Genomic DNA, 11,042 nt, shown 5'->3' on the forward strand with positions numbered 1-11,042 from the left:
CCTAGATTAGAAAGGTAAAACAACTAGATGTTTAAAAATTAGAAATCATCTTACTGAGTCGGACTAACCTATGTCCTGCATATAGACAAATCGTTCTAGTGTCTATTTTCAGTCCCAGCAGTCATAGCTCACTGCAATTAACTATTTGCAATAAATCTGTGTTCCAGAATCGCAATAACCATATTGTAGCCACCACCACTACCTCTGAGTTGCTCCAGTGTCCACCAGAAGATGGTAGTGCCCACCTTAAGATTCATTGTTATAATTCATAAGCTAGACTAGGGCACTTCCTGTCGAATGAGTTGTCGTAGAAAGGAGTTGAGAAGAGGGGGATATGTTGGGGGAACTTTCCATTGAGGAATTTGTCATGGGGGAAGAAAATTTCTATGAAGGGAGCGCAGGATTTTCTAGCATTATTAAAAAAAAACAATGAAAAAATAAATATGAAAAAGTTTTTTCAACTGGAAATAAGGAGCAGCATTAAAACTTAAAACGAACAGAAATTATTACGCATATGAGGGGCTCACCTCCTCCTAATACCTCGTTCTTTACGCTAAAGTATTTTTAGTAATTTCAACTATTTATTCTATGGCTTTTGTGATTCAGGGGCCATTCTTAATGAATTGGGACAAAATTTAAGCTTTAGTGTAAAGAGCGAGGTACTGACGACGGGGAGAACCCCCTCATATATGTAATAAAAACATGAGAATACAAAAGTTCTTTACGTAAGCTAATTTATAACCCCCTCATATATGTAATAAAAACATGAGAATACAAAAGTTCTTTACGTAAGCTAATTTATAAGTTATGTACATCTTTTACTAATAAAAACAGTCGTTAAAAAAAATAAAAGTTCTAGTTGCCTTTTTAAGTAACCAAAAAATTGGAGGGCAACTAGGCTTCCTCCCCCGCTCCTTTTTTCTCAAAACCATTCGGTCAAAACTATGAGAAAGCCATTAAGCCAAAAAATAAATATGCAAATTTCGTTTTAATTATTCCTCTGCGGAGAGCCAAAATCAAAACATGCATTGATTTAAAAACGTTCTGAAATTAAATAAAAAAAAAACAAGTTTTTTTAACTGAAAGTAAGGAGCGACATTAAAACTTAAAACGAACAGAAATTACTTCGTTTATGAAAGGGGCTGCTTCCTCATCAATGCCCGCTCTTTACACTGAAGTTTTTTTCCTATTTTAAAAAGTAGAGTTGAGAGAAAGAGTCAAACTTTAGCGTAAAGAGCGGGGCGTTGATGAGGAAGTAGCCCCTTTCATATACGAAGTAATTTCTGTTCGTTTTTTTATTTTATATAGAAAGGTTGGTCGTATAAATTTCGGAGGGGGCTGGTTAGATGGGTAATTAAAAGTTCTAGTACATTTTTTAAGACTCAGAGTGACCGGAGGCTGGATATCCCCACACGCCTCGTATTTTCTTGAAAAGAATCTGATAGAAATTTTGTGCTGGTCATTTGTTGTTGTAGAAACTTCGAAAACAGCTCATTCGATTGGAAATTGAAGGAGCAAATTTAATAGTCGAAAGTGAATGGAGGGCAACTAATATCTCTCCCACGCCCACAATGTCCCCAGACACCGGAAATTATGTCTTTGAGGATGATATCTCCCGAGAGCCCTCGGGGCAAAGGATGCAAGTTATGCCCTGGGGGGCATATAAGGTACATAGAGAAAGGGTGATTGTATAAATTTCGGAGGGGGTTCATTAGATTGGTGATCTGCGGTACTAGTGCATTTTTTTAAGACTCAGAGTGATCGGAAGGTGGATACCCCCCCACACCCCGTGTTTTCCCGAAATGCATCAGGTAGAAATTTGGAGATGGCCACTTGTTGTCGTAGAAACTTCGAAAACAGCTCATTCGATTGGAAACTGAAAGAGCGAGTGCCCTTTTTAATAGTCGAAAGTGACTGGAGAGCAACAAACCCCCTTCCCACGCCCATCATTTCCCCAAACCCATCCAATCAAAATTTTGAGTTAGTCATTTTGTTTGACGTAATTGAAAGGTGCAGATATTATGTCTTTGAGGATGACACCCCCACCGAGCCCTTTGGGCAAGGGTTGTAAGTTATGCCCTGGGGACATATATTATATAGAAAGGATGATCGTATAAACTTCGGAGGGGGCTCATTGGATTGGTAGTCAGAGCTTCTAGTGCCCTTTTTAAGGCTCAGAGTGATTGGTGGGTGGTTACACTCTCCCCCCACACCTCGGATTTTCCCGAAATGCATCTGATAGAAGTTTTGAGATGGCCATTCGTTGTCGTAGAAACTTCGAAAACAATTCATTCGATTGGAAATTGAAAGGGCTAGGGCCCTTTTTAACATTCGAAAGTGATTGGAGGGCGAAAACCGCCCTCCCACGCCTACGATTTCACCAAACACATCTAATCAAAATTTTTAAATAGCCATTTTTTTCAACGTTATTGAAAGGTCTGGAATTTATGTCTTTGAGGATGACAACCCTCAACACCCCCAATACCCTCAGGGCAAGGGTTTTAAGCTGTGTCCTGGGGGCATGTAAGGTACATATAGAAAGGGTAATCGTGTAAACTTCAGAGGGGGCTCATTGGATTGGTAAAATCAAAAGTTCTAGTGCCCTTTTTAAGATCCAGCGTGATCCTACGGGGGATACCCTCCCCCACGCCTTGTTTTTTCCCGAGATGCATCTAATAGAAATAAAAAGGGCTTGTGCCCTTTTTAATAGTCAAAACTGATTGGAGGACAACTAAATCCCCTTCCTCGCCCACCCTTTCTCCGAACACATCCAATCAAAATTTCAAGATAGCCATTTTGCTCAGCAAAATCAAAAAGTCCAGAAATTATGTCTTTGAGGATGAAAACCCCTTAGAGCTCTCAGGGTGAGGGTTGTAAGTTATGCCCTGGGGGCATATAAGGTACAGATAGAAAGGATGATCGTATAAAATTCGGAGGGGGGCTCATTGGATTATTGATCAGAACTTCTAGTGCCTTTTTTAAGATTCAGTTATCGGAGGGTGGATATCCCCCCCTCACCTCGTATTTTCCTGAAATTCATGTAATAGAAATTTTGAGAAGGCCATTTTTGCCATAGAAACTTTGAAAACAGCTCATTCGATTGACAATTGAAAGGGCCAGTGCTCCTTTTAATATTCTTTGCCATTTCCCAGACCCATCTAATCAAAATTCCGAAATAGCCATTCTGTTCAAAGTAATTGTAAGGTCCGAAAATTATGTCTTTGAGGATGATACGCCCCCCCCCCCTCGCAGCCCTCAGGGAAAAGGCTAAAAGATTTGCTTTGGGGTATATAAGGTACACATAGAAAGGTTGATCATATAAACTTCGGAGGGGGCTCAATGGATTGGCAATCAGAAGTTCTAGTGCTAGAACGACTGGGGACATTAAGTTGGAACTTCTGGGGATACTACTATTACTACTTCTGCTCTTACAATTTAAATAAATAAAAAGAGTGTAAGTTTATCCAGGTTTTCAAAGATCATGAATAGAATCTTTCGGGAATGACATTAAATTCTATTTTTCAGGTCAACTTCAGAAGCTATAAAATTAAATTAAAAATTATACTGTTTGTGTTAGAATTAAAAATTGTTGAGAGTTTTTCCAACATGCAAATAGCAACCCATACTATGGATTCTTATAGAAAAAAAAACTGAAAAGATATACAATATTTATTTTTTCATGAAAAACATTATGTCAATAAAAAACGAACAGAAATTAATTTTAAAAAGTTTTTCCACAAGAAAAGTTTTTCAAAGACAAGTAAAGAGCTCCATTAAGCTAAGAATGAGCAAAAATTAAGTCAAATAATCTTCCAGGCGTATAACTTCCATAAACAAAATACGTTTGAAATATTTTCACTTTTCTTAATTTCATAAATAAAAAAAATATCAAAACCTTAAGGAACAAATGTGAGTATATGTCAATTAAACTGACAACCCACGGTCATTTGTTTGTTGTTGTTTTTTTTTTCAGTTTAAGCGCAAATTTTGTTCTGGTTTTGAAACTGCATGGGGGTTATCAGCCCTACTCATTTAATTTATCTTGTTTGGGTTTGGCTCGGCTATTTATTATAATTTCTGTTCATTTTGAGTTTCATTTGATTTATTGATAGTGATTTGTGGTAGTTTTATGCTCGGAAGATTCTTTGACTTAATTTTTGCTCATTCTTGGCTTAATGGAGCTCTTTACTTTTCTTTGAAAACTTGTCTTGTGTAAAAAGTGTTTAAATTAAAGATAAAAATGGTGACTCAACCCGCTTAGCGTGTTTACTGAAAAAGAAAGCAAAAACTTGACTTTTTCTTTGGCTTAAAGCTTCAAGCCTCATATACTTAAAGCTACGAATATAAAAGGTTATAATCTTTGTATGTCCAACTGCTTAAGAAGACTTAGCTTTCCTTTGAAGCTGTAGATGTCTTTGGGACTCAACAAGTAGTTAATGTATGAAATTTGAAAACATCAAATGGTTTCAAATTTGACTAATTTGCTTTACTGATTTATTTTCTCGGTTCAACATGGCAACACTGAATAAAATGTGGAACTATGATATTTATAACTTTGAGACAACCAAAACAAGGCCTGGATAGCCGTGAGAGAAGTCTAATATCAATTTATTTTTCATGTTCTTGCTACGTTGTATGTAGATCATTGTATCCTACTATTTGCAATAGCCTATGTGACAGGTAAATGCAGGAAATTTCCAGAAGTTGAAACTTTAGGCAGTCGAAATTAGGTTTATTTTGTGATGTCACCAATTGCCTTCTTCTCCTAGTTGGAAAGTGTGAAAAATTTTGTAAAAACTTAACTAAAATTTTAAGCATAAAAAACATATATTTCTTGTTTAAAGTCAACTTATCTTGGACTGTAGGGCTTGTTAAGGTGGTTTATGGTAATTGAGCTGGATATCAAGTCAAACTGTTTCATTCCAAATTTAAGACAGGTAAAAATACTTTCTATGTAAACAATAGTTCTTAAGTTTATGAAGAGTCACCAATTTCGAAATCGGTGAATGGATATAAAATTAATCACTGAGAAACCGCATTTAAACCCACGATATTATTACTGGAACCTACTTTAAAATATAAAAACTTGAAATTGAATTTTTACTAATTTTTACTGAATTTTACTAAATTGAATTAACGAAATTGAATTTTACTAAAATTGAAATTTTACTAAGCTGGTCTCTTTTACTAGTACTGTTCGTTTGTTTTTTTCGAGAAAACTTTTACTGGAATCTGTTTTCAGAAGATAATCTGAGGATTTTTCAAATACAAAATCATACTGCACAAGGTTTTACATAGGATTGTTGGATGATAGGTCTTAACTAACTTTAATGTTTCATTTTGTGTTTTTCAGGTATATAAGAGTGTTATTCCAACTAATACCCTTTACATCCTTGCTATGGAGAAGATCATGGCGAAGATGCATGAAAGGAATTAAGCGAAGATCTGCCTGATTTTATTGTGATAAAAGAAGCAACATTGTAAATAGTAATTGCAAGTGTCAGTAAATTTGTAATATGCCGGACAGTTGATTCGAGATGAAATATGCAAACAGAAACTTCTTCCCTAACCTGTACCTCTCTTTCTTCCTTCTCTGTATCTCCTTTATTTGTCTTTTTTCTCTCTACAGCTCTTTTTTTCTATTCTTCTCCCTCTCTCTTTTCGTCTCTCTTGCCTTTCATTTTTCTAAAGGGACATGGGATGAGACTCATTATTTTGCACGCAATTATACCAGAACTAAAGAGCTTGACTTCTACTACTTCTAAAAAGCACATTGTGATATAAAGGGACTTTTTGCACAGATGCACAAGCCCTCCCTTCACCAACATGGTTAGACCTTCATGTTTTATTACCGACCTTGGCAGTGGAATCAAACCATATTTTTGTAATGTAGTTGGAACGAGCATCTTAACTACTCGTGGGCAATTGTGACGGAAAAGAGGTGGCTTCTTTTTTTTCCACTTCTCGAAGTGCAAACGCCTCCAAACCTTAATAAAGAACTGTTATTCCCATGGACTCAAGTGTCCTAAACTTAGTGTCCCATGGAATCTCTCAAGGAGTCAACGAATGAAAATCACACCATCAGATTCAGCATATCAGACAACCCTACTGTAGAGGTTTCAAGTTCCCGTCTGCAAAAATGTGAAATTTTTATTATTTTGCCCGAAGAAAGATCCCGAATGCCTTTTTTTCTCATGAGCAATCCCATCCAACCAATGGTCCTGGAATATTGGAAGAGGACTCGAACGGTAATTGATGGTTCTAGCACTCTTTTTAAGCGGCCAAAAAGATTAGAGGGGAGCTAGCCCTTCTCCCACACCTCTTTTTCTCAAAGTCGTCCGGGCAAATTTTGAGATAGCCATTTTGCTTCAAATAGTTGAAAGGTCTTATAACTGTGCCTTTGGGGATAACATGACCCCCACTGTCCCGAGGAAAGGGTCTATGTTTTAAAATCTGCTCATTGTTTACGTAAAGTATTTTTTACTGGCAAGTACACAGACATTTTTTCTGGGGATGAAGGTTTACTTTCTGCTGGGGGAATTTTCCGTGTTGAAGAAAGTTTTCAGACGGTGAACATTCCTGAGAAAATTTTACACTGGGGGAATGTGCCAGATTTCCTATACGTAATTCTTTTCATTTTTCTTTCTTTCTCCTTTGTCGACTCAATCTTACCTGTGGGTATATTAAGGGTAATTGTCTGGGGGAAATTTTCACTGGATTCGAATTGTTCTTAAGGATATATCCGGGGGGGGGGGTGGCTCTGGGAAAAAATTTCCATAGAGGGAGGAATTTCCTGTATGACTTGAAAAACAGCCAGTAATTAAAGTATTTTTCAAGTGAAAGTGTGCTCCGAAGAATTTTTCGGGAGAATCGTCTGCGAGATTTTTCAGAGAATTTTTTAGCGATAATAGAATCGTCTGGGAGTAATTCCTCTGGCGGGGGCAGGGTATTTTGTGTTGGAGAAACTTTCCATAGAGGGATTTTTCGTGGAAGAGGGAAATTTCCATGGAGGAGGAGCTGTATTTTCCGGCATTATTTAAAAAACGATCAGAAATTAAATATAAAAACAAGTTTCTTCAGCTAAAAGTAAGGAGTGGGCAACCCTACTCATACGTAATAATTTCTGTTCGTTTTAAGTTTTAATGCTGATCCTTTGTTTCAGTTGCAAAACTTGTTTGTTTTTTTAATTTAATATATATGAAGATGCAGTGATTGTCAAAAATTACGTTGTATTTAGATACTATTTTTGTTAAGTACAAAAAGCCCTAGATATAGCTATTTTCTTTTGAATATGCCCTCTCTAACATCTGTATGATGTTTTAGCTCCCCACAAGCTGTTGCAGAAAACAAAAAGCAGGATTAAAGAAAAGGAGACACCTCTGCTTCCAATGCGAAAAAAATGGTTTTCCTCGTTGCTCAAGATAGAGGACTGCAATTCTTCTAAATGGGGTTTTGAGTTATGCTGGTTTCCAAGATACAGTTTTTATTTCTATCTGACACCATTTTTGAGGGGATTTCAAGCTATTTTTCGAAATTCATAAATTTGTTTTCGCAACCATATTTTATCATTAAGAATAATCAAAAATAATAGTTGCCATATCCTGAATCTTGTTGAAATGGGAATTCTTTTTCGCTTGACAGTTTTTTTGTTTTTTTTTAATGTTTTTAAAGTTTTGGTCAATATGGGTTAGGTACTTTTTTATCAAACATGCGATTGCCTCTCTGTAGAGTTGCTCACGGTTCTTCACCTCCAAATTATAGTCTGGAAAATAACACAACGAGAAAGAGCTTTTGGGACTATTACAATACTTGCCCACAAAGCTTTTCCAAGATGGAAGGGCTATCACAAAAATAATTATTTATTTTTACCATGTTTACAAAAATAAAAAATGCTAGTATAGAGGAGTAAGTAAAGGAAAAGAGAAAATAGATAAAAACACAAACAAAAATACACCATCAGCATAAAAAAAAGCGAAGCCAACGCATTAGAACCATCCTTAACCACTGTCAAGAATGGTTCTAATTAAATATGAAACCAGCTACTAACTTCATTTCTTACCTTAACCGCAGCAATGTCTGTAAAAAGTCCCTAAAACTTTGTCTACAGGATCTATAAAGATTAACCTAAAAATTATCATCATGCAAAGTGATTTGATTCCTACATAAACTAGGCTAATACCACTCATTCTTTTTACCTTTTTTATAGACGGATTTAATTAGATTTTTCTAAAATTGCTATATAGTTCTCCTTTTTCAAGAATCACATACATAATCTTTTGTAGCTTATTTCTAACCTCATAACCACCATATTAAAAAACTCATTTATCGCGCTATCAGGACCTGGAAACTTATTCCTTTTAGTGCTGTTACTAGTTGTTCTTCTCCAATGCCATTTCTAGCCAATCAAGAGAGCTTATGCGGGAATACTTTCAAAATTGTATCCCTGTTTTACTGTCATAAGATAATGGATGAGACAGGCCAATAAATTGCCTTAGTATGCTTCATTATTATGTCTTGTGTTATATATTTGCCTAAAATAAAAAATCAGTGAGAAAGCAACACTAATTTTCATTTTGAAAATGTAAACATAGATGATGCTCTTCTCTCACATCCAAAGTGTCACAAACTTTTTTACATTTGTCTATATCTCTTCCTGTAATTCTATTGAGGGCCTTGCCATCCTGGGCTTTCGCATATCCTTCCTGTTCACCTTCCCCAGATTTCTTTAGGTGCCTATTTAGAGCTGGGTTACGACTCTAGCTGAGCTACAGGCAACGCTATAGCGTTGCCTGTAATAAAAGCCATAAGAATCCAATGTTTATTTTTTTCCAAAAGCACTTAGTATGGAAGGGATGGTTGTATAAGCTTCGGAGGGGCCAATCGAATTTCCAATCGATTAAGCGATTGGAAATTTGAAGTTCTATGGCTTTTTTTAAAAGTTAAAAGGGATCAGAGGGCTACTAGCCCTCCCCTCAACGCCCTTGTTTTCCCAAATGTATCTGATTAAAACTTTAAGATAGCCATTTTGTTAAAAATAGTTAAAAGATAAGAGTCGAAAGAGATCGGAGAGCAACTAGCCCCCCCCCCACCTATTTCCCTGAAAATGCATCCGATCGAAATTATGGAATAGCCGTTTTTTTAAAAATAGTTCATGTATCTGATAATACTAACTCTGGGGTTGACACAACCCCCCCAGTGGCAGGGGACAGATATTGTAAGCTATGCCCCGTGGGCACACAAGATTTTTATGGAAGGGATGGTCGTGTAAACTTCAGAGGGCACTCATTTGATTGGAAATCGAAATTTCTAGTTCTTTTTTAAGAGACAAAAATGGTGGAAGACATGGAACCATCCCTTTTCCCCAAAAACATCCATTGTGTTCGAAATATTCCAACGGTCAGATAACAAGAAGTTAGGAATCAACATAACCCCCTGGGCCAGGGGAAAGGGTTTTAACTTTATGCCCCAGGGAATATAAAGTTTTTACTATAGGTGGTCGTACAAGCTTTGGAGGGAACTCAAATGATTAGAAATTGAAATTTCTAGTTTCCTTTTTAAGAATAAAAAATGATCGAATGGCAGTTAGTCCCGTCACTCTGTTTTCCCAAAGTGTTTCCGATCAAATTTCTGAAATAATCTTTTTTCCAAAATAGACCAAAGATCATGTAACAAAACTCCGGGGATTTCACAACCCTCCAGAACCTTGGTGAAAGTGCTGTAAATTATACCCTGGGGGCATATAAGATTTTTGCGGAAGGAGTGGCCGTATAAACTTCAGAGGGAGCTCATTCGAATGGAAATTGAAAATTCTAGTTCCTTTTTTAAGAGTAAAGTTGGACTTGAGGGTAACTTGCCCCTCCTAGCCTCTTTCTCCGAATCCACCCGATCGAATTTTCTAAGATAGCCATTTTGTTAAAACAAGTTCAAAGATCAGATTACAAAAACTTCAGAGTCGACACAGCCCCCAAAAGCCTGGGGAAAAGTGTTGTAAGTTATGCCCTAGGGGCATAAGGTTTTTATGTGAGGGTTTTTAAAATAGTTCAAAGATCTGATAGGAAGGTGGCAGTATCTAAACTCTTGTTTGTAGTGAAACTATATTTGTCTTGAACAATCTTGGAAAGAACTAATAGAATTAATCTGTATATTTGATATTTAATATTATTAATTGCTGAACAGTGAGAAAAGGAGGCAATACCCAAACTCTGGTTTGTAGTTTTTTTTTTTATTTCAAGCTTGATTTGCATATTCAATTTAAGTTTAACTCGTTTTAAGGTTTATTTATTCATTTATATTAATACCCTATGTATTTTTGTTTGCCATGATTGTTTATTTAATTTCTATCGGTTTTGGGTTGCATTTATACTTCAATAGCAAAATATTTTTGTTTATTTAAACTTGATTTGCATATTCAGTTTAAGCTTTACTCTTTTGAAGATTTATTTACTCATTTATATTAGTACCTATCGTGTGTTTTTTTTATGATTGTTTATTTAATTTCTGTTCGTTTTGGGTTTCATTTATTCTTTCATAGTTATTTCTAGTCGTTTTGAGTTTGAGTTACTGTAGGTTTCTATTTCTTCTGATCTTAAGTTTACTATGACCTTTACTTTTCTTTGAAAAACTGCTTTTCCAAAAAGTCATTCTAAATAATATATCGTAAAAAGACTCAAGAGGTGGCGGGACAGCTGAAAAAATGACCAGAAATGAGCATGCCAATCAGAAATAGAAATCCAATCAAGCTCAAGAGAGCACAAACGAGTAATTTTAGAAACTTTTTTCGATAGAATTTGAGGATTATTTTGGACAGGATAAGATATGTCATATACTTGTTGTTGGTTTGCCATTTTCCAAAAAAACTTGTGGAATACACGTTTCGTAGGTTACTAGGCTACTCTTGAACGGAATCTGCCACAATCCAATTATATACGTATGATACCAGGGACTATGTCAGAGCTCTGCCTCTTTAGGTGGAAGAAAATCCGACCAACTTTTTTTCTGATTGTTTTTTCTAACAGGAACTGAAGGTACTGCCAGAGATCGGG

General features: G+C 36.0%; 1 protein-coding gene across 1 annotated transcript in view; it reads left to right on the plus strand.

The window, feature by feature from the left end:
• Positions 1 to 5,524, plus strand: part of LOC136038552 (transcriptional adapter 1-like) — an 80,244-nt gene extending 74,720 nt beyond the window's left edge. The window contains exon 7 of the mRNA XM_065721722.1: positions 5,354 to 5,524. Coding sequence (XP_065577794.1) covers positions 5,354 to 5,437 — 84 coding nt within the window. The 3' untranslated portion in view covers positions 5,438 to 5,524. The remainder of the gene's footprint in view (positions 1 to 5,353) is intronic.
• The last annotated feature ends 5,518 nt before the right edge of the window (positions 5,525 to 11,042 follow it).

The sequence above is a fragment of the Artemia franciscana genome, chromosome 2, assembly GCF_032884065.1.
Source record: "Artemia franciscana chromosome 2, ASM3288406v1, whole genome shotgun sequence".
NCBI classification, from domain to species: Eukaryota; Metazoa; Arthropoda; class Branchiopoda; order Anostraca; family Artemiidae; genus Artemia; species Artemia franciscana.